General features: G+C 39.3%; 1 protein-coding gene across 2 annotated transcripts in view; it reads left to right on the top strand.

Moving 5' to 3' along the window:
- The first annotated feature begins 7,118 nt into the window (after nucleotides 1-7,118).
- Nucleotides 7,119-24,835, top strand: part of NALCN (sodium leak channel, non-selective) — a 246,181-nt gene continuing 228,464 nt past the window's right edge. Inside the window, exons 1-3 of one of the 2 annotated variants that reach the window (XM_087758313.1) lie at nucleotides 7,119-7,287; nucleotides 17,013-17,159; nucleotides 19,101-19,283. In XM_087758313.1, coding sequence (XP_087614439.1) covers nucleotides 17,052-17,159; nucleotides 19,101-19,283 — 291 coding nt within the window. In that variant the 5' untranslated portion in view covers nucleotides 7,119-7,287; nucleotides 17,013-17,051. Of the gene's footprint in view, nucleotides 7,288-7,373; nucleotides 7,442-17,012; nucleotides 17,160-19,100; nucleotides 19,284-24,835 lie in introns of those variants that run through there. The other variant, XM_087758314.1, reaches the window with a different exon arrangement.

Here is a 24,835-nt window from a genome sequence, read left to right on the forward strand (position 1 = left end):
GCTGTGGACCTTTTGAATTTGGAGAAGGCGCAATTACACAGTCCAAGGGTGCAGTACTTAAAATGTGCACCCAGAGCTTGAGTTTAATAATTGCTTTCATGTGTACGTGCCTCTAATACGATCTCTCAGTGCTCCCTTACTGGATTTAACCTTTGCTCAGATCTATTATTTAATCATTTAAACCTAGAATGTTTGTATGCATGCATGTATATACATATATATGTATATATGCACACTAGATGTGTTTATATTTGGGAGATAAGTGGCTTCCAAACAGACTGTAAATTCAATTCAATTTAAAAGGAGCCAGTCTCTTTCTAAATGAGAACCTGACACGCTGCCTTGAAGTGACTCCTGTATGTAATCTTAAGGAGCTTTGTTCTCTACTGGATAACATACATCTACATGAAGTAGAGTGCTCGTGAAATGCTACTTTTCCTACATATTGGAGTTTCAGACTAAAGGTTCAGACCTGTAGGTACTTGGTAGATGTACACTTTACACATTGTAATGTCACTACCTGCAGAGTAAAGGTAGAGAAGAGAAAGTCAACACAACACTGAGGAGGAGGAGGAGCCGGAACATACTGCTAATACTGAACAGACTTTTGAAAAGTAGGCAATAGGTTTAAATAATACTTGTCACAAAAGAAATAACTTCCAGCAAGGATGTGGAATCAAGAAAATAAGTGCTGCTACACGCACCTACACTTGAACTTCAGTTTAAGTATATCACTATTAGTGTTCTTATTAAAAGTCTGCAGGATTTGGTATGGTCAAAGATTGGGATAAGCCTTTCTCCTGCTATTTTATTTACCAGGAGAGGAACAAATAGTCTAATTTCCTATCCGAACTGGTGATGGCTCTTCAGTGGTTTCATAGCCTTCTGAACTGTGAAGAAGTGTGATGTAACATTATGTGTGAAAACCAAGTTGTAAACCCTGGGGTAGACTAGGTAATTGATAAGCAGTGATTTTTTTAATTTTTTTTTGTTAAAGGCAAGCAGTATCTTAACGTTGCCAGAATTGTTTTTGTAGTAAAGTGACTTAAAATAATATTAAAACATAAGAAAAAAAAAAAACAAAAAAACAAAGAAAAAGCTTTTTTACTGTCAGAGTGGTCTAGCACTGGAACAGGTTGCCCAGAGAGGCTGTGGAGTCTCTACCTTTGGAAATAGTCAACAGCCATCTGGACAGGGTTCTGGGTAACTGGCTCTAGGTGACCCTGCTCTGAGCAGCCAGGTTGGACTAGACGATCTCCAGAGATCCCTTCCAACCTCAAATATTCCATAATTCTATGACTCTGATGACATACTGTGCTACTGAACAAGATTTGATTTGGTGTGGGGAGGCAGATGGACTCTGCCTACTCCTTTATTACAGCCTTTTAGTGGCCAGCTTAATTTTGTTGTCACTTTAACGAAGCCATTAGGTTTGCAAACCACATTCCATGCTATTTTTACGTATTTTTTTTTTAACAAAACAAAGCAAAATGCACATCCAGTGAACAGTCTAAGCTTAAAAAATAACTGGAGACCACCAAAATTTGTGAACTAATCCTCCTGGGTTTCCATGGAAGCCATTTTAGTAGCACCATGGGTTTATATCAGTGAAGACATTGCAGAGGCATTTGCTTACATAGCAATTTTCTAAAATTAACCAGAAGTTGAAAATCCCACATATCACACAAGCTATTACTTCTCCATAAAACATGGAATGAGGAGAGTTGGAAGCTCCCAGTGATTCTTCATCACTTCTGTCAAGGATATACAACCACTAAATGAGATGGCTGTAAAGATCTATGACAAACCACTTTAACACCCGTGGACCAAAATACTTGCTGGAGTTAACTAAAATCTGTCCAAATTAAAGAGTTCAGAAGTGCTTGCAGCCGCTGAGAGTCATTGCTCTGCTAGCCGATGTCATCGTTGGAAGGGAGCAAGAGACAGAGTACACCAGAGCTGTGCAGAACAGAAAATCTTGTGTTCATTTTGCTGACATGACATGGAATCTGGGACAGCTGATGGTATCACACAGGGAACAGAAATAGCTTTTGGAGTTATAGGATCAAGGTTAGAACAAGATTAAAGCTGAGCTGGCCTGAATGTAGCTGGCCTGAATAGTAGTGAATATAAGCTACCCAAACAGTTCATAGGCCAACATTAATCAAGACGTTATTGTGTTATACTCTAGTGTAAAACCTTAGCTTACTCTTTCAGGTCCCAGTTGAAACTTTAAATAGTAGGCAGTTTTTTTGTTTGTTTAATGTTTACTAGTTAATTCCCCCAAACAGCAACAATACCCTGCTTTTACAGAGGCCTTAAGGCAGCATGAGATTTTTAAGCATGAGCTTGCAAGACAGCTCAGAATGCCAGCAATAATAGTAAGTTTTAAAAAACATACTAATACGTTCTTAACCATGTAGCACTTATTTCAGAAAGTGAGTCAAGGTCTGGTGTAATGCAAGCTAACAGTATTGCTGAGGAGGACAAGAAAGGAAATTTCTTGTGCCTTATTTCTCAGAGGGACAATATTCTTTGTTGCTGGGAATCTTGACAAATCTAAAATAGTAGCAAATACAATAAAAATAATGAATGTTTATGATTTTTGTATTTTTTGAACTAGTTACCTGAGTGAGTTATAATGAAAGATCATTCTCATCCTTTTGACCAAAGAGTTGTTTCTAGGGATAGTAAACTAAAAAATAGATACTGCTGACTTCTTAGAGGCAAAGCTGCGGTAACTCAGGTTTAGTGCCTGAGTTCAACATACGCACACCAGATTCTCCAGGCAACAGCAACCATCTCGTATGGTTTCAATGCTCTGTCTTGCAGTGGGTCCTGCTGCTTGTTATTAAACCAAAAATGAAGGAGAGACAGCAATTAAGAAAAAGGACGGGTGGGGGGAACACCATTATCGCCCCTCTTCCAAGTACTCAGTACTTTTTGAAAGCAAACCAAATACATACATAGTTAGTTGTAGACTTAGGACCCTCCTTAAGGTTTGAAATTTTGAAAACTATACTCCATGTCCTTTATTCTGGTTCATCAGTGTTGACACTGGTCACAGACACTCAAGAATGGCAGTTTTGTAATCCATCCCGATCAAAATGACCATTAGCTCATCTTCTCTTGCAGTCATTAATCTGATGTTGCTCCACGACCGTTTCTGTTATGGTTATACGCTTCAGAGTGAGACCACCTCTCAGCCTAAGCCACACAGAGCAGACAGACAGAAGAAAGCCAGGCTGCTGGGCTGGTTTGAATCATGTGGAGCCCTGGCAAGACTGGGGTGTTGCTCAGCGTGTGCAGAGCAGGACTTCAGACTAAGGGAGAACTTTGTGGTAACTGCCATTAAGATGACTAAGGGCTTTGGATGCCCTGGGGCTAGACAGCAACAAAGCAGGAATAGAGCAGGTTTTGACTTGTATCCTATGCCTAAATGATTAAATCTTCCTTTGGGTCTGAAGTTTAATTCTGAATTTCTAAATGACATTTTGTGACCTTTTTTAAAAGCTCAAGCATCATTTCAAAATGAATATTTCATGAATTCTTTTACTCATTATTGAATATCAGAAATCTGATCAAGCAGTGCATTCTTTCCTAAGTGGTAAATCGAATTCCAACAACGGCATTTCCAATAAGCTCAGCTCCTTGGGATGTTTTTAAAATTTGTTTATGTTACTCTTCAAATCCTTAACAGATACTTATGGAAAGTAAGGACAAGAAAGATAGAAATAAAGCTTAAATACATTCAGAAATAAAAGCCCGTAGTTTCACTATTTCTAATGTGGCTTTACCTCTTTTCAACCACAGTAGGATAATTAAAAAACACATATTGCTGTGGAAACAGGTGTATTTATATGATGTCAGCAAATGGGAGAATGGCAATTGGATTTTATAAGATGGAACAGTGTTTTCCCTTCTTAACTCTTGCTCACTTAAAATGGGGAAGATGAGGATGTTCATCACTTGCCTGCTTTGGTGCAGCCTACCAACACTTCACTCCAATTTTTATCCTTTTAATTGCTTGAGTTAACTGTATCCCAGAAAACAAAACAAAACAAAACAAAACAAAACAAAACAAAACAAAACAACAAGAAGGCTTGAGAGCTATCCAAATTCTGCAACAAAACATGCAAAACTAAGTAGATGCTTTGCATTCCCTCTTTTTCTTCAGGACCTATTGAGTGAGTAGGTCTAAGAAACTTGGGTTTGTAATTACCTTTTATCCAGGAAGATCTTACTGTGTTTGCAGATCGTGTTACAGAAATTAACGTGACAGATGAGGTTGAGAATTCTCCACTTGAATTCTCAATATTAGTCTTCTGGAATTTTCCAAAATTTTAAATGGAAGTTCCCCCATGGCCGGTTTCAACCATGTGTTGAAGTTTGAAGAATGAATAAGGAAATTCCTTTATCTGTTCTAGATTTATAGAGATGAGAGGTAGATCTTTACTACGACATATCTTTCCTTTTGACCTATTTCATATTACCACAAAGTAAGATCTTCAGATTAACTCCCAAATTCAGTCCTTATCTGTGTGTTTATGGCTTACTCTTTAGGTCAATGGGAATTTTCTAAATCAGAATAAAACCAAACTTCAGCCCTAAATATTAAACATCAGGATGGACTTTAAATGACCGATAGACTCTGCAAAATTATATCAGCAATTTTATAAATATCTAAGTTTTCCACTTTTATCCTCACATACATGATATACGCCACTTAAATTCTAAAATGTACGTAACCGCTTTTCACATGACAGACGTGAAAGTAAATTTGTGGCGAAATAGCAAAGCAAGCAAGGGCTTTTTCTTGCAAAGAGCAAACCTTCACTGTCTGCACAATTCTTTAAACGAAAGACACTACTATTTTTCCTCTGCGCATAGGCGCGTACATCAAGGCATCAAGGGCTAAACCCTTCTTCCAGCACTAGCATCACCTGATGCAAGTCATGCTCATGGACAGGCTGTCCAAGAGCATCCAATCTTCTGAAAGTGTGGGTTCCTGTTAGTAGCCTGCAGTTCACAGAGGTTCAGTATAGGCAGGTTGGGCAAAATTTAACACTGAGTTAGCAAATCTGATACCAGGTAAACATAGAAGTTTGAAATATGTAAGAAAATATGTATTCTATAATACAAACCACATGTAAGGAAATTAATCCCCTTTTATTTGGCAGTCATTAAACAGTATCTAAAATACTGCATCCAATTTTGAGCGCCCCTTCAGTACATTAAAGATGTTAATACATGAGTTCAGTGGCAGGCCACCAAGGTGGCTGGGGCTGGAGCACTTGCCCCATGAGGAGAGGCTGAAGGAGCTGGGCTTGTTCAGCCTGGAGAGGGCATTTGGGGGCACCTAAGGGCAGTCTGCCAGGGTCTATAAGAAGCTGTCAAGAGGACGGAGCTGGGCTGTTCCCAAGGGTGCATGGCAGGAGGAGAGACAGCGGACAAGAGAGGGTCCAGCCACAGGTCAGGAAAAAATCCTTCACCATGAGGAGAGTCAAGCACTGGAACAGGTTGCCCAGGGAGGCTGTGCAGTCTCTGTCTTGGGAGGTCTTCAAGACCCAACTGGACAAAGCCCTGAGCAAGCTGATGCCATCTCACAGCTGAGCCTGGTTTCGGTAGATTGGTCAGACCAGATGGCCTCCCGAGGTCCCTTCCAACCTGAACTGTTCTATCAAGAATTGGTCTTCCTAGGCCAGTATATTCACAGAAAAACTGTTGCACAAAGTCACTTCTGGTGGCAAATGCTGATTTCTTTTGCTTAGATATAGCTGCAACGTTTCACTGTTCGCAACTGTCAGTTTTCATTTATGAGATGCCATCACCAACAGCATAATGCTGCCTAGCAACTTATCCCAAGTAATAAAATATAACTGGGGAGGAAAAAGACAAAGTGTGAAAAGTATTATTTGTAAGCACATTTATTCTTAAAATGATTTGTTTTCCTTTTTTTTTTTTTTCCCCATGAGATATCAGCTGGCTGATTGCTCTCAAAGACTCTAGTCCTGCAAACACTAAAATTAGGTGCTTAAATTTACTGGAATTGCTAATGCTGGTAATGCACATACGTAAGCGCTGGCAGGACTGCATCCATAATCCTGAGGCCAGCTCCTAACTAGCTTATTAGTTTTTGTTGTAAGCGTCAAATAGATATAATCTAAAGGAACCTAATACAATTTATGCCATACACTTTCCTTCTGCTTTCTGGGGTATTTTGCTGAGGGTTTTGTTTTTCAAATCCTATTCCATGTCTTTAATGACATCGTAGCAACAACTGCATTTGCAGGATTACATCTTTAATTTTGCTAATTTTATAAGCTTCAGAAGGCTATGGGTTCCCATTATTTCGTATCAACGAGTATCATTTAAAGACTAAGTATAATTTACAGAAATGTACTTTCATTGTCCAAGAAGATAAAAATACAGATTGGAACATGGTGACTTCGTTTATAGAACCTATTTTCTGGGTATTTATTTATTTATTCGGTTTTTTCGTGGTATCTCTTTACAACAGGTGATGCTATTTTATGAATTTATTTCACTGTGGAGCTCAAGACTGTGCCTTTACTTGGCTCTTCAGTAAACTGAAAATTAACCAGGCCACCCAGCTGATGGTACCAGTGAGGTAAACGCTCTGCAGCGGCAAAGCGCACGCGTACTAAAACAAGCTCTGAGATGCACGAAGAGGATTTCTTACCAAAATAAGACAACTATCCTCGTACTTGAAGACCATCATGAGAACACCAAACCAAAACACCGCACACCCCTAAACGAAAACCTATTTTTGAACAGCGGCCGTGCCCGCTCGGCCTGAGGGGGTAACCGCCGGCGGGCTCTTCCTCCCTTCCCTCACCGCTTGCGTGGGTCGGGGCACACCGAAGCCGCTGTGGGAGCCTTTTGCCTGAGGGGACCCCCGGCGCCCAAGCCGCCAAGCCCTATTTCTTCTCAACCGGGAGGCTTTAGCAACTCGAGGGTGGTGGTTGTTTTGTTTTGTTTGTTTGTTTGTTTTTTCCCCAACGTGCCCGTGTGCGGTCGGTACCGTCTCCTCCTCACCTGCTCCCTCCCCGGCGCCGGCCCACAGGCCGCCCCGCCCGCGCCGCCCCCCCGCCGTTGCCGAGAGACCGAGGGCGGCCGCCGCCGCTACCGCCGGGCGGGCCCCGCCGCCCCGATCCACCGCGGGGAGGACGGCGTACGAGGCAGGCACACAACCCTAACACCTCACACACCCGCGGGGGCCGGGACCGGCCCCTCCCGACCGCGCCATGAAGGGAGATGCTGGCGGTAGGTCGGAGGCGTCGGGCGCGGCTTGCTGCGCGGTACACGGTGGGCCCCGGCTCCTCCCCGCTCCCTTCCCCGGCCCCTCGATCGCCGGCGACCGCCGTGGCTTTCCCGGGGACGCTGGCGACTCCCAGGGAGGGGACGGGCGCGGCGAGAGGTCTGGCCGGCTCCGCGGGGGGGGGGGGGGGGGCAGGGGCGGCGGCGCCCTCCTCATCTCCCGCCCCAACCGTCCTTCCCCCGCCGTGGCATGGGGCGCTCCGGGCCGGCCCCGGGGCCTGCTGCCACTGGGCCTCGCCGGGGCAGGCGGGGGCAGGTCGGCGGCGGGCGGCTGGCCGCCAGCCCGCCGCCGGCCTGCCCCCGCCGCCCCGGGCCCCCTCCACATCCCTCAGTGGGGCCAAAAAAATGCCTCCCGGCATTACTGAAGCAGAGCAGGGCCGTGGGGCCAACCGGCCTCTTCGTTTCTCACAGGCCGGGGGTGCGCTAATTGAATGGGGCGGTTGTGGATGGGGCTGAGGCGGGACAGGGTGCGTGCTGTGGGGAGCTGCTTCCCTGAGGGGAGGTGTCGCCTGGTTCGCAGGGGCGGGTGGCTCTGGGGTTGGGGTGGTTGGGGAGAGCGAGGTACCTAGGCCTGAAGTCAATCTCTTTAACGTGCAGTGTCAGGGATCTCGACGCTGTTCATTGAGTGGAGAGAGAGATGCTTAAGATTTCTTTCTGTTATTGACATCTTTTTATGTTAGCACCCCCAGTAATGTCAGAGACATGTTTCTGGAAAGGATGGAGGTTTCTGATGGCCTTTATGTGCAGATGTAGCTTTTAAGTCAGCTATGATTTGGTTGGTTACCCATTGTTGCGTTCTGAGTCAGTCATAAGGGAAATATTCACAGTGAGAAAATACTAACTAAATGCTATTTGAGTCTTTTGTCTTTGTCTTAAGCATCTTCAATTTCCTGTTTCATTTCATTGTCCCTCTCTCTTTTCATTTCCTTCCACAGCAGCTGCATCCCACCTGCCCTCTAAGTGACCAGCAGAGAAATAATACATATTAACAATGAACTAAGTTTTGCTGCATAAATCACAAAGTTAAGAAACTTTAATGGAAGGAGAAAAAAATTACAATTCTTTGAGTTGGTCTCTCTGACTGCTAGAAGACTCCAGCTCTCTGCAAGTTCATGCATATACCTTTGGGGACTTTAAGGAACAGTTGGAATTTTTGTTTAACTGTTTCAGCTTGGTACTTTGTTTTAAAATGAAATTTTAAAGCCATAACGATCAGCATGTCATTTGTGCTTTAGAAATGTAGACCCATAGTCTTCTTGTTTGGTGCGTCTGTTTTATTTTAAGCTGAAATTTGGTCCATCACAGTTCATTCCCATTTAAGCTATACCTCCTGGAAATACAACTTACTCTGTTTTGACTTATTTCCAGCTTCTGGACATTGCTGGTACCATGAACACTATGTAGACCTATGTGGCATTCATCCAAACCCAGGTCTTGAGTCACAGAGGTTTCAGGTCTTAAACTTTCACCACAGGAGATGAGTAGTATCAAGCTGTGTTGTGGGGAGTAATGGGCTACTGGACCAAGCTCTGGAAGAGGTGGGGAGTCTCAGATTTTCACAGATAAGAATGTCTTCTTAAGGCATGAGTATCTCATGGTGAGATAGAACTGTTACCGGCTTCTGAGGATTTGGGTTTCCTCCCCACCCCCTAGGTATTTAGGAATTCAGGCAGTTGTAAACAAGATTTTTTATGTGTTTATGAGTAAAATAGAGGTGTTGCATGCACAAATTATTTTTACTGTGTTATTAATAGAATTCTTCCATGGTTGGAAAATGGCTTGGATGTCCTGTAGATTTTGAGCATGAAATCTTTTTGGAGGTAAAGAGCAAAGTCAGCCTAATATGGGCATTATGGGTTGAATCATATTTTATTTCCCTTTCAATCTTTTTCTGTTCTCCCTTTCTTTACTTCCATAGCCTCTTTTATTTCATTTGAAGTTTCCTGAATCAGTTAAGTACTGATAAATGTCTTGCTTTGGGAGATACCACTCCTAGACTATGGGTGCAAGTTGTCTTGGTTCTACTAGGTAATTTTTTTTTCTTTTTCCTTTCTTTATTTTCTGTGATATTTTCATCTTTCATATCTTTTTTTTTTTTTTTCCACTGTGAGGACAATCAAGCAGTGGAACAAGATGCTCAAAGAAATTGTGTAGTCTCCATCCTCGGAGGTTTTCAAGACCAGACTGGAGTAACCTGAGTAAACTGCAATAGCCTGGTCTGACACCAGAGTTGACCCTGCTTGAGCAGGAGATTGGACTAGAGACCTCCTGAGGTCCTTCCAACCTGATGTAGCTTATGATTCTATGATTTCAGTTTTCCATTTATTTTTTTCCCCCAAATAAAGCCTTTGTGTTTGGCCTTTTCTTCCTGGAGCATTACATTCAATCATGGTGTTTATGAAGATGGTAGTACAGTACCAGAGGTTATGACTGCAACTTCTAGGAACTGTCCTGCAGCAATGGGAGTGTGTATCATACGTCAATTTGTTTGTTTTAAAGGAAAGGTAAGAGGATAAAAAGGAAGAGTCCTAATTTTGTTTTCAGGATTTAAAGTTTAAAATATATAGGTGTTAACAGTTTTGCTGGTGATGCCTTAAATGATGGAAAGGGAAGAATTTGGGAAGGGAAGATGATCTAGAATATTCAAATTTCTTAAATAATTATTTTAGCAAAAATTGTAACAATGCTAAAAGAATATAACGACTGTTTATTTTAATTTTTAATTTATTTCAGCTTAAAATATGAAAAGATGTGTATACAAGGTTCTAGGCACACTAACATGTAATTAGTGGTACACGAAAATCCCAACAACATTAAAATAGTCACTTAAGCAGGCATGCTGCCAGCCATCTGCCTACAGAGAAGCTCCTTTCCACCCCTGCATCATTCTGGGAAGGATGCCCTCATCCCTTTCTTTAAAACCCTGGAAAATGGATCTGCAGTATTCCTAGCAAGTTACTGAATGTGGGGTATTTTAGAGAGAGGGTGGGTTGCTCCCTCAATCCTCTGAAAGAGTGACCTGCTGCTACCTGCCCCCTTGCTCTGACAGAGGGCTGTAACACAGTTTCCACCTGGAAATGAGTAGACTGCAAAAGCAAATCCCAGAACACTGCGCTCGTATTTTTTCCAGCATGATTCTTACTAAGCACAGTGCTCCATGTCTTTGTCAGCTATGGGCTCTTAAGGACTTTAATATAGACTACATTGCAGTAGACTAATCTTAGGGCACCAAGTGGTGGGTAGGTGGCCCACAGTCAATGTGAACTTTGGAAGTAATCTAGCTGTTAAACTGTGCTATATATCCATAAAGGGAATATATTGCCATCGGTATATTCTCTACATAAAATTACTGTGTGTTCAGTGACCATCATTCAATTTTAGCATTTTATCAGCCATTCTGACAGAGTAATGTCTAAGGGTATATTTAAATTGTAGGGCTTGGAAAACTGTTCTGTTGTCCAGTCATGCCAACAGCCAACATGTTGGAGGGAGGCTGAGGGTGCTTACCACTCTTGTGCTTTGGTTTCCACTGAAAGAAAAAGCTGGTTACTTGTACAGGGAAGTAGCCGCTTCGTGCTTGGATGTGTCCCTCCTTTCAGGATACGTGGGGAGCTGGGACTGTGAAATGTGAGAGTGTACCTGCTCTTTACTGGAGAAGTAGCTTTTGAGTACCTTGATCTCTACTTTGTATGTAAAAGAAGTGGTGTGGTGGAATGTGCCATGGTGTGGTCTAACAGCGCTGTTTGAAAAATCATCCAGTTGTTTTTTTTCTTTTACTCAACCCAATTTCTTAATTGAGAAATATCAACAAGCTAACCGATTCGATTGAAAATTATGACGTTCATTATCTGGCTGTGTCACAGCACCATGTATATGCATGCGTAGTTTCTTCAAAATCGTATCTTCCGGATGTTAGGAGGCTTACAGTAAAAAGGACTTGTGATATGACATGATGTGATAGTAGTGGTAGGCTGTATATCTGGCTCACGTGAGATCCGCTTTTGTATGCAATGTGATATTTGATTCTGTCTGCTGAGTAGGTCTGAATTATTTTGGCTAGGTCTGAGAGAAGGAACTTGTATTTAAGAAATAAATATTGTGTAAGCATTGTCCTTAGCCAATAATAAGACAAGACACGGGAGACATGTTGGGAGCAAAGAGGTAAAGTCCTGACACCTGTCTGTTTTCAGACTGAATGTTCTTACATTGGCAGCCTTAAGCAATTGTTAAACCTTCCTCGATCCATGAACCCCAGTCTGGTATTTTTGGTTTGGGGTCCTGTTAGTAAGTACAAGATGTCACCAGCTGTTCTTTCCTGCCTGTATCCAAATGATTTGAAAATGTGAATGTAACTGGCTTTTAGGATATTTCCTCCGGTATACCTTCTTTGTGAAGAATCCTGTTTGATTTTAACGAATACTGAAGTTCGGTCAGCTATTAGCAGTATACTGTGTTCAAAATAATAAAGAGATCTTTTAGAACATTTTATCAGATGCAATAACAATACCACACAGAGAGAAAAAGTACTGAAATAAGTTTTTCCTTGAAACTAGTTATGAGTTAATAACATCCATAGCGGCATGTGCCATGTGATTGTATTGATTGGAATTCTGTCCTTACCCTTCTAAAATTAAATATGTCTGTACTGTCATGTATATAACTTGCTCACTTCAAATATTTTGCTACATGAAAACAAATACTGAAATGCCGTTCACTTGTACCTGCACCCAGAAGCCAGGATGGAGGAACATGGGGATGGAGGGAGCAGGCAATACAGAAACAGCGACGATGTGCTAAGAGGGAAAGGAGAAGGCTATTGAGATGAAAGAATGAGAACTTCCATTTTTCCTATAACCATATAATGCATACTATGGTTAAGAGCAATTTCTCCATTGAGGTAGCCTGTAGTTTGGAGGTTTTTTAATGTATAATACAGAAATAGGGTTTTGTCATCATGCTATATCTATGGGTGTTCATGCCCTCTTCTTGTCACCCATTTTAGCTTTCACGGATAGTAAAAGGTTCAAAGATAATTATTCTCTTAGCAGTCTATGTGCCACTTTGTGTGTCCCAGCTCTGGGAAAAGTTGCGAGGGGAGATGACATATTCAAAGAAGAGAGAATTGGTGTTGAACAGAGTTCTTGTAGGTGGCCAGCCCTGGGAGGACCTTGAGGCAGTGCTCACATGATCTCAGGTGACAAAGTCAATAGGCAGTGAGAAAGAAGTATGTTGGAAGCCAGACATTGCTGATTCCAAGGATTTGTCTGATTTTTAAACTCTCTCCATAAGTCGTAGGTAGGAATATCTGCTTTATTTTCCTATTTATTTTTCTGTGAAGTCATTTTTCAACTGCCTTCTTTGTCTACCAGAGCATTTATAAGCATGTTTTCCTGACTTTGCGATAGAGATTTCTTGAGCAGATTGTACTGTATCCAGTGAGCTTGCTTTATAAACAAGACACAGATTTCTCAGCTTTTGATGTTATGTAGGATCAGCTACTTTTTCAAATTTGTCCTTTGATTTTGGTAGGAAGTGCAGACTTCCATCAGCAGGAGTGTCTTGTGGTTAGTGTGGATATCACAAACTGGGATTAGACCTTCTTCATACTTTTTTTTCCCAAGTACGCAGTGGGTCTTAAGTTCACCAGCTATTCTGCTAGAATACTTTAATTTCATCAGAAGCTGCAAATTCAGTGGTTGGTGCTGGTTTAGACAGTGTAGTGGTTGCTGAACATACCTGAAGAGAAAAGACTGACCAAATGGATCTGAAGGGGCTCAGTGTGTCAGTAATTTTCTATTTAGTTTTCTTCCTTTAATTTGTCTTTGCTTCTAAAAATAGAGGAAAGATTTAAAAGCAAAGGCACTACATTCCTCCCTGAGAAGGCTGATACTTGTGCTGTGGATTTTCATTGCAACTGTAAAGAAAATGCTCCAAAGAAATGTGAAGTGGATGTAGCCCCAAAACTCTATGATATTTTCCTGTCTCAAAACCTGTCTTTGCCCTGCTACCAATGTTTCTTAAAAACTCTGGAGCTAGAAATATATGCTAGAGAATGTATTAAGCCTTTCATGTTAATAACAGGTTGTGATCAAAGAAGGACCTAATGATGTGTGTCAGAATCAATGTGGGAACTGCAGGGGTGGATTTGTAGTTGGGGTTAGGGAGGACTGCAGCCTCCCCATTAGCACAGCTTGGTGTGGTGCTCACTGCATGTCACATGCTGGAAGGATGTGCACAGCTCCCTTCATCTTTCAGCTGGTTCCCCCTTGCAGAAACAGGTGCAAAAGGGATTGCAGTCCAAGAGTTAAAATTCTTTGCACACACGGCAGAGTCCTGAGGATGCGCCGGGCGTTGTATTGCTCTACAGTAGCAGACACATGTAGAAACCTGTGTGTTCCCTGGAAAAATAAAAGTAGTGAGAACAACAACAAAAAATTTCATGAAAGCTTGAGAGCAACCATGCAATGCTTTGAATAATCTTGCTAAAGACCATTTCCAGAAGATTCTTGGCTTGTCATCTTTATTCTGCATTTTTTGCGGGCATTTCTGCTCATTTCAAGTAGAGAAGTAAACAAGCTGGTTCTTATATTCCATAAACGTTCCTCCCTTCCATTGGATTTATATACATGGCAATTTGTTTATTCAAGGCCACCTCTTAAAAATAAGAATTCTGATCTTTTTAGTCACAACATTTAAGTCTGTGAACTGAATCCATTATGGACATCTAAAGTTCACGATATTTTCTGTGCCCAGATCAATTAAAAAAAAAAAAAAAAAAAAAAAAAAAGAAGCACTGGGTAAAAGAGTAAATGGAAATTTCATTAGAAGGATGTGGCTAATCTTCCTACACATCAGATGTATAAATAAGCAATACTGAGAAAAGCATAAAAACAACAGAGCCTCTCTAATAGCCAGTTGATAATTATCTGCTTTCTTCCCCAAATGGACATAGCTTGTTATTTAGAGTGTCATTTATTAAAAAAAAAAATCAGTAGTGGCTTGTCAGTGTTTAATATTCTGAGCCTTTTCTCATAATTATTTATTGTACTTACCTTATTGATTCTCTATTTATTGGTACATATTTTCTTAAGGGTTTACTAGGAGCACTGTCATAGCCATTAACAGAAATGATAAACTAAAATTATTGTTCTGTTAATTCACTGATTAGTTTTTGAGTAACAGTTTCCAAAGGAACATATTTGCAAGAAATGTTTTAGAAAGCGTCGTCTTTTTTTCCTAAAGTCTTGAGAAATGCAGCTCCTGAGACATTGCAGTAAACTTCTTATCACTGTGCTAAATGTAGACATTTTAAGGCTTCATGACCTCAAAAAGTACACCAACATCTCTGAGGCTTCAAGCGTTTCTAGTTATGCTTTGGTCCAAATAGAGAAAATAGGTCAATACATTAGGCTTAGAAATAAATAGGAGAAAGCAGGAAAAATTGCTAAAGAGGCGGAAGTAGTGAATTCAGTTATGAGAAAGAAGTCGAAGCATAAAGCTTGAGCATGAGGATTAAGAGAACATACGACTTGTATAGATATTATTTCAGTCTTCATTTGTTAGAGAAAGACTATTAATTTATAACGTTCATTTTACAATATTTGCATATTTTTAGTGACAGCTTACCAGTTTTACTTGTACTAAGGTTGCTGTGACTGACCATCAAACACAAATAAAGGTGCCAGAAGTTGTCCCTTACTTTTTGCCTTTGCATAATTTCTGTTAATTTAAAAAAATCAATTATTGCATGATGTTAGCTCCTCCAGCTGGGAGCATCAGTCCAAGACCTCGACCCTGTTGCTTTATGGTGTATACAAAGATAGATCAATGGTTCAGGCTTGGTTTTTAAATATTAGACAGGAGATACAAGTTAAGTGTGTATAGGCAGGAAAACACAAGGTTGTACTGATGGCGCAGTCGTCATGATCAGGTGTTTTAGTTTACTGACAGATAGAAAGAAGGTACTGAAAAAACTTTGTAGAAGCTTGCAAGGAGCTCACATATGGAGCTCATCAGGTATGGAGAGACACCACAGGAGAAACCACAAAAGCATTCTTCTGAAAATGTAGCAAGGGAATGACAGAGACAGGAGCTGACCGCTTGAATCCAAAAGAGAGAAAATAAACAGAGTAGGAGTAGACTCTGAGGGACTTGGACGAAGATGAATAGGTTATGTTTGCCATAACAGCTAAAAGAAGAGGTAGCCAAGGATGCGTAGGTGCATAGTGTTGGGACATGAAGCAGCAGCCTGTGTGGTTGAAAAGGCCAGCTGAGACCAAGCACATGGGTATTTCTGCAGTCCTGAGCCCACTGCTTCCTCTGGCTAATCGAGGACAGTGTCTCTTGCATTCATGTTGCAGTCATCACTGTGATACTTGGGCCTGTAATTGGCCTGTAGTGCCAGGACAAGGGGGCAATAGTTTTAAACTGAAAAGAGGGAAGATTTAGGTTGGACATAAGGAAGAACTTCTTTACGATGAGGGTGGTGAGACAGTGGAAGAGGCTGCCCAGTGAAGTTGTGGATGCCCTATCGTTGAAAGTGTTCAAGATCAGGTTGGACAGGACTCTGAGCAATCTGATCTAGTGAAAGATGTCCCTGCTCGTGGCAGGGGGGTTGGATTAGATAATCTTTAAAGGTTCCTTCCAACCCGAACTATTCTACGGATCTATTTTATACTTGTTTTTACAAACTTTTTGAAACTGTAGTGTCACCTACAAACCACGTGTGGTCCAGAGTGAAGGTCCAGAGCAAGGTCACAGAACCTTTCTTTCTCCTTCCCCCCTCACTTTCCTGAAAAAAAATCCATAAGGGATTGTATTTCACGAATGACAGAATTGTATTTCATGGGCAGACTGTTATTCCTTGGGAGAGTGTATTTTCTTCATCTCTTTGGATTTATTTAGACTCTGGGATCCATGAACTGTGTCTGTGGGAAAGTCAATAATAAGATCTAACCCACCTTTTTGCTCTCATGGTGTGTCCACTAGTTGTGGCTCACATCACTGAGCATACAGAAGGCTCAGTCAGTGCCACCCATGCAGGAATGTCCAGACTCGGCCTGACCTTGTGGAAACGACACCTCTTCCTCAGTGCTTCCATGTGCCAACACAAGCCCCAGAGACAGCCGACTGTCTGGCTGTTGGATAGATAATTGCTAACATAAAAAAAAAAAATTGAAAAATACATGGTAGTAGTAGTATATAGCAAAAAGGCTCTTCTGGTTTCAGTAAAAAACATTAACATCTGTTGGCTGCTTAACATCGCCTGTTTGCCTTTGGCATGTTGGGCTTTATCTTAGCCTAGTGTAATAAATGGAAATGTCACCATTAAATTAAATGGCTCCAGGTCAAATCCATCCAATGATTACTCTGGGTTTAAGTTCACAGCAATAGCATTCTTTGCATATTGGTACAAATTTTCTGCCAGCGTTGCTAAGTTTCTGGTAATTGTTTGCGTTGCATACCTTTATGTAAATTCTTGTAAACTAATGAGAGTCATGTCAGTGATTTATATAGGCAAAGCTTTCTAATAAAATGAAGATCCTGTTAATCAGTAAGTACAAAAGCAGTTTGCATGAAAATAAAATGCTTTAGGTTATTTATAAAACTGTTCAAAATGCATTATAAAATGGCTTTAGTGAATTAATGTCTTCTCTTTTTTTCTCCCCAAGGAGGTTTCCTGATTATAGATAACAAAAGTTAACTTCAGGATGCTAAAAAGGAAACAAAGTTCAAGGGTGGAAGCCCAGCCAGTTACAGATTTCGGTCCCGATGAATCTTTGTCAGACAATGCAGATATTCTGTGGATTAACAAACCAGTAGGTATCTCTTTCCATAGTTACTAATTCTAAGTTAAATGTAAATTGTATTGTTGAAATATAACTTATATAACATACAACCTTGTAACCTACAACCTGCCCTAAGAAATAGGTAGGTGTAAAAGTGTCTGGCAACTTGAAAACTGGGGAAAGCTTCATTGGGAGTGGAGTTATTAACAGAATGTACAGTATTAAGAAAATGTCTTTACCATGTAAATATGGTTATTATGATTAAATTATTTATTCAGCAGTCAGTGTGCATCCAGGATTCCTATATTTTGAATGATTCATGTTTTTGCAGAGAAGGCATTTTCGCGTTTCTCTTATAGTGTACAAATTTTTACTTCGTAAAAGCAAGAAGTCGAATATTCTGAAATAATACATGTTGTTGGCATTAATTCATTTAATGGAACTATCATCTCATTTGCGGTATGGATGCCAGATCCCCTCAGCTTTGCTGCTGAGTTTTAACACCTAAATCATTTACAAGACAACACCCATATATTAATTCATGCTAAATAATCTTAAGTAGAATGTTTGTATTGACTGCTGTAAGAAGCTTCAAATGCCATTGCAGAAATATATGCTGTGTTTCTCAGCACACAGTACACGGTTTTTTGATGGAATGATTTTTTCTTGTCACGCTTGATGGACTAGTTGTACATTGCTTAGCATGTATAATACCAACATTTTAGTGTGGTAGAGAACTGTTTTTATATTAGCCACGCTTCATGTTATTTTTTTCAGTTCAAACAAGGTTTGAAACAAAGTGGGTGTTAAAGGGACATATGAGATCATTCATCAGGTGCTTTCCACTTCCAAATTGTTAATTTGGGCTCAGAGTATGCATATGATAGAGCTATTGAGTTCAGGTCAAATATCGTTACACTTAGGTGAGTGTACAGTGAGTATTAAATTAGGTGAGTGTTCTTCTTCTTGGTATCAAAAGGTCTGAGGTGGTGTAAATGAGTGTAGAATTTTTCCCCAGATGAAAAATTGTTGTAAATACACTTTAGTTCAGTGCTTTTTGTTTGGAGAATTTTTTTCTTACTGAACTGTCTTTTTTTTCTTCTTCTTGTTTTGATAGATATGACCTTACCAACTCTGATTCATTACACTTGTCTGGCTTCAAGCTGTTTCAATGGTGTTTTGATTTAAAAGAAAAATAATCCAACCTTAAACCCCTGTATTGATACATTCTGCTTTTTTGTTAGACCTCCCACTGTGACTGGCACTGAATATCAGCCTTATTAATAATGATCGTAGTGGGACTGAGACCTAAGTAGTCATAGAAATGAACCATTCTCTTGCAGCAACAGAACTTCTTTGGAACAAAAGTGAATCCTGACGTTAAGAAGGATCTTTCTGTGACATAGTCTTTTTTATATTTATTCTTTTCATAAATAGAAGGATGCTGTTAATCCCCATGCCTCTCACTTAATTTTTGGAATTGTAAACTGATATAAAAATCAGTTCATCTAAATGTGGAACTAAAATTTTCCACAGATATTTTCATTTAATGTATTCACCCAATTTATAACATCAAATAATTCCACTTATTGTCTGCATATAAATGTGACAAGTTGTCATTTGAAAAGAAATTGGATTACAAAAGCTGCAAAGTAGAAATGATAGAATCTTAATTCTCAGTTTCTTGGCTCTTAATTCTTGCTTTCTCAATTATACAACCTCCCAAATTAACTAATAAAATTATATATGTGTATATATATACAGATATATATCTGTATATATGTGTATATAAAATAAAATGAAGTCAGGAGTGCTTATTTTTGGATGAAGACCTTTAATATGTGGATCACGATGTAAAAGAAAAACTCAAACATGCATTTACAAAAAGTGCCAGTACAAGTTATGGAGGCTAAATATTTGAGCTTTTTTTGAACATCAAAGCAATCTCACAATGTCTTGGTTTTTTTTCAGTGGGTACACTCTTTACTACGAATCTGTGCCATCATCAGTGTTATTTCTGTTTGTATGAACACTCCAAAGACCTTCGAGCATTATCCTCCTCTCCAGTATGTGACATTTGCTCTTGATACTCTGTTGATGTTTCTTTACACTGCAGAGATGATAGCAAAAATGCATATCCGTGGGATAGTTAAGGTAAGCATTTAAACAGTATTCTACATGTGCTTAAGAAAGTGATCTGAATATATGCTGGTGATATTTGATCTTTGCTTTTTAGCTTCTCAGCTGGTTTTGCTATGATTGTTTTTAACTGAAGGCAACACCATGGCATATAAACTGAAAAGACAGATTGACAAAGATGCAGCTTTACTGCATATTTAATCCCCCCTAAACATAATACCAACATTCATAATGGTTTCCTACTAAGAAGTAGACAGTTTCATTGTAATAATATAAAGAATGAAAGGAAAAATAAACTACATAGACATTAGCAAGAATATTTTGTAAATGTCTAGAGATCCATATATGGACTTAGAACTTTGATTTTCATTTCAGAAGGCTGGATGTGTTCTGTTGTGGTTACTTTATTTAAATAAGAACATATGTCTTACTGTGAGCTAAATGACAAAGTTATCTTGCCTTACTGAATTTTTTTTCCTTAATATAATGCATGTTGGTAAACAAATGCTTCTGTTATTATATGTTTACTGTTGTTGCTGGACTAATTTGTATAAGTTGATACGATATTGGAGAATGTAAAACTGCAGACTTTTTTAGTAATCATTATTTTGTAGCATTATTTTACCGATTGTTTCCAGTCTTCTGTGAAAAGATAGAAATTCAGCTTACGTATAGAAAATCCATCTGCAGGCCTTATTTGCAATACAATTATGTCACTATTGCACAGAATAGATAATCAGTGTGTTATCCTTCCCTTTCACTCCTGAAAGGTCTGGTGACTCCAGAGACATCTGAGATTGTACTTGGCTCTTCAGTTTGTTCTGAGTTTGCAGATAGCATTTTTTGTTCACTGCCAAACTAAGCTATCGTGTCATCATACTTAAGGAATATTAATTGCAAAAGTTAAAGTATCATTAATATTAATATTTAGAAAATTACTGAAATAAGATGATTCTGAGAAGATCCTTGTGTGTTGTGTAAGGTCAAAGTAATCCTTTGTGAAGTGCTATTTCTGGCCACTACCTGTACTCTCTTATTCAGAGGTGCCTATTTAAGCAGGTGAAGACGAGGACAGAGGATGTGGTGTGAATTCCCACAGTGAATGGGGAATTAGTGACCAGCATGCACTTTTGAACAGTGTGGGAGTAACAAGTTACTATTACAGCCAGTACAGACTTAGCAAAGAAATGGGCACATAGATATTAGAGCAGAGAGAAGGAGGGATGGCCAGCAGTGTGACTTTTGTACAAAGCTTGATTTCTCAACCTTTGTGTATGGAAATGCCAACTTCACTCACAGTTGACACTTAGGGGCTATGAATAATATGTTGCTGCATATTCTAATGTCTTTCACTGCATTGTTTAAACTTGTGGTTTTGTGGATGTAGAATAGAATAGAATAGAATAGAATAGAATAGAATAGAATAGAATAGAATAGAATTGAACCATTCCCACGTGTCCTATCACTGGATAGCAGGGAGAAGAGATCAGCACCTCCCTCTCCACTTCCCCTCCCCAGGAAGCTGTAGAGAGCAATGAGGTTGCCCCTCAGCCTCCTTTTCTCCAAACTAGACAAACCCAGAGTCCTCAGCCGCTCCTCATAGGATTAACGTATCTTTGATTGTCTTATGATGAACTTGTCTTTGAAGCATGTCTGATGAGTCTGTCCACACAGAATGAATAGCTGTCTGGAGTTAGTTCCATTGCCTTGATTCATATTATACATGTATAGATGACAATGCCGATTATTTCATTTGCACACTGATGTTTTACTCTTCATTTATTAGATAAAAATACAGTAGAATAGATTAGACATAACCACTGTTACACAAAGATAGATTGTTTAAGTAGAAAATGGCTGCATTTATTGTTATTGTAACAACTGAGAATTTGCTTACAGCTTCATGTCTTGTAGCATTCATCAGTGAATATAGTTACACTGAAATGAAGTGCCTTCACTGGCGCTATTCGTGGAGTCATAGAATAACTGCTTAGATTGGAAGGGACCTCCAGGGGTCATCTAGTCTGACCTGCTCCCCAAAGCAGGTCCAGTTAGATGAAGTTGCCCATGGCTTGGGTTGTCCAGGTGAATCTCAGACTCCTCCAAGGATGAAGATGCCACAAGCTCTCTAGACAGCCTGTTCCAGTGCTTCACCAACCTCATGCAAAAAAATTTTTTCCTAACACTTAATCAGAATTTTCCATCGTCCAACTTGTGTCCCTTGTATCTTGTCTTACCACTGTGCACTTCCAAGAAGAGTTTGGCTCTGTTTTCTCTGTATCCTCTGATTAAGTAGTTGTAGACAGGAACAAGGTCTACCCTTTGCCTTCTCTGCTGAGGGCTGAACAGACCCATGTCTCTCACCCTCTCTTCCTACCTCATGTGCTCCAGCTCTCTGACCTTTTTGGTGGCCCTCTGCTCTCTCCATTATGTCCATGTCCTTCTTGTACTGGGGAGCCCAGGACTGCACTCAGCTCAAAATTAGGCTTGTGGATGTGGTCTCACAATTGCTGAATAAAGGGGAAGGATGGCTTCACTGTACCTGGTGGCTACACCCTATTCATGTGAATAAGAGAGAACTGTAGGAAAAGGATATGGGCTTGTATCATGTATAGCAACTTCCATACAACTGTTAGAACTGGATTGGCCTTTTTTCAGCTGTTAAATCAGACCTTTTTGAATATGTTATCAAGTTGTTTCTTTGAATGCTAATCAATAAATAATCCTTTTTTAGTGACCTATCTGACTTACTCTTTGGATTATTGATTCTAGGGAAAATATTGGTTAAATATTATAACTCTGCCAAGAACATAATGATCCATGGACTTACAAAGATAATGGCAATCAAAGTAAAATAAGGCACTGTTCAGAAACCTATTAGCATTTATTAAAGATGTCGTATATGAAACATCTTTATATAAGGAAATTTGTTTATGAACTGCAGTCCTAATTTAAGTGCATTCAAGACTTTTAGTGAATGTAGGATCAATGAATGTATTGCCATATGGTTCTACTGAACTTTACCATAAATCGGTATTTCTGTAAAGGCCTTAGGAATTGAAATGATAATAAACTTTTGAACCATGATTAATGCAAAATTTTAGTCCAGCGAGAAACCTAATTTACGGAGAAGGTAGGCACTATCCACTTAAGTCCCAATTAATAACAATGTAAGTATAGCTGAGCTAAGAAGATTTTGGAAATGTTAAGTCATGTCTAATTAACACCACCTGAGGACAAATGAGAAATTTGCTTCCTTTGGTTCCCAGGGTTTTTTAGAAAAGGAAAAGTAGTTTCTGAAAATCCTAGCCTTTTGTCTGTAAAAAGTTTCCCTTTTCCCTGTGTCAACTAAGTGACAAAATAGAGTGATACATGCATCCAAGTATTTTGTTACCCCAGAAGGAAAGTTAAACTGAAATGTTGCTGTGACATTGTGCCTTTTATTACTCATGTTTCCTTCTGAATAATTGTTGCTGTGCTAGTAAAATCTATTCAAAATTTGGGCTGTCTGTGCCTTCTGAGTGTTGTTGCTCGTTCCATTTGCGAAGACAATCGATACAGAGGACTCTGAATTACAAGGGCACTGCTCATATGGATATCCACCACCTACAAAGAAAATAGACACTGGCATGTGTTTAGACAAGGAGCACAAAATACAAATATTAAAGAAACCAGAAGGTGACAGTATAGGATATGTCTACTACAGGGTCTGAGGTCCTTTTGTTCTCACAACAGCATATTGATATTCCTTATCATTACTATCAAACACTGTTTGCTTCTAATAGGTGTTATGATAGATTGACTCCTCTGGAAGAATTGAAATGGGTATAAATGTGCAGTGTAACCAATTATATTCAGTATATAGGCACTACCTGGGAAGAAAGTACTGAAAGGTTTGTGATATGATAATCGTATTATAGTTTTTGGTATTGCAGGCTATTGTTACTTTTCATGAAGAAGTGAACCAATGCTAATAATATGTCTGTCGTTACCATGAAACTCATCTCTGAAAAATGAAATACAGGCTATAATTTCATACTGATTGAGGTCTTTTTTAAGTACAAAATTCTGGGACAGTCTGCCTAATGTTGGCTGGCCGGATTGTATAAAATGTATGTACAAACAGTAAGACAATTTATAATGGTTTGTGAAATTTTATACAAGATAGAGACAGAGAATTAGACCAAGTCATTTTGTTTCTCATGACATATTTTTATGCTTGTATTCTAAATTATGTTCTAAATCGAAGAATGATGGCCTGTGATAGGGCTCACTGTGAAATGATAGAGTAGCTCAAGAAAATACTGTGTACACAGTATTAAATCTATTTCAAATATATTAAGTCAGTACATATATAGTATCACTGACTAGAGAATAACTTTCATGAATACTACCTGGCCTCCAACTGAATAGTTTGATGACATTAAAAGTTAGGTGTTAATTACTTCATCAGACAAGTTATTCAAGCAGTTATGAGAGAAACTGTCATGGCGTATTATTATGATTTATGTTTAACCTATTAGGGTTTTATGAGCAAATAATTTTTAATATAGATTTCAGTCATGAAAATATGCTGTAATAAGTACAGAAATATTTTAATATTATTTTTAAAAAGTAGTGCATTCCTAGATATGCGAGTTTTCATAGTTACATATTTTTTCTGCAACCCTTCTAAGTAGATCACACATTTTAATGATTTCAAAGCACTGCAAATTCTGTTCTCCGAGTAGCACATGAATTAATGGATGATGTGACTTAGCCACATCAATATTTTTGTAGGAATAGCTTATGAAGCATGTTAGCAGATGTCTACTAAATTATGTTACAGACACATCTTAAAAAGACCTAACGTTGTAGAAATTAAAAATTCTGATCTCTTTAAAAAGTCACTGAAAAAAAGTTAAAAAGATTAATGGTAAATATCACAGACTTTCTACACATTAAAAAAGCTGCAGAGTGTGTAAAATAAAAAAGGCCGTTTTAATAAAATATTCAATGAGATTCTTTTAGCGTTACCACGTACATATTATTTCTTTGTCTGAGACCTAGAAACTTTAAATATAAAGTACAGCTGTACTTCAGGGGTGTCTGAAGGTAAGAATAAAGGCCAGGAGACCTCTTTGACTTGTTAGAACATCAAAATATGATATGTGAGGAAAGGCTGCATGTTGACACAAATTTTACATCAGGCTTAATGACACCAGAATAGTGTGGATTTTAGGAATGGGAATGTTTTAATTGAATGAAATCAAACTTCTATTTTTAATTATTTTTGACAACAGAGGACGAACAATAGCCATCACTGTCATGGACTTAAAAGTCTCCCAGTCCTAATGTGATGTCCCATCTCATCATTCATTCAGTTCAGTGAATAATTCAGGGATGTTTCAAGAGATTACTTAATTTAATTTAATTTTTTATTCTCTCATGTAAGATGGAAATGCATTAACTTAGACCATCTTCATGGTGTAATGGTTTCCCCAGCTATACTTAGGTATGTGTGCGCGTAGATACAGGCTGAATCATAGTATCCTGAAACACAAATCTCCACTGGTATCAGGGTGACT

This window comes from Nipponia nippon, unplaced genomic scaffold (genome assembly GCF_047370975.1).
Source record: "Nipponia nippon isolate SJK-2023a ecotype South Korea unplaced genomic scaffold, ASM4737097v1 scaffold_2, whole genome shotgun sequence".
In the NCBI taxonomy this organism is placed as follows: Eukaryota; Metazoa; Chordata; class Aves; order Pelecaniformes; family Threskiornithidae; genus Nipponia; species Nipponia nippon.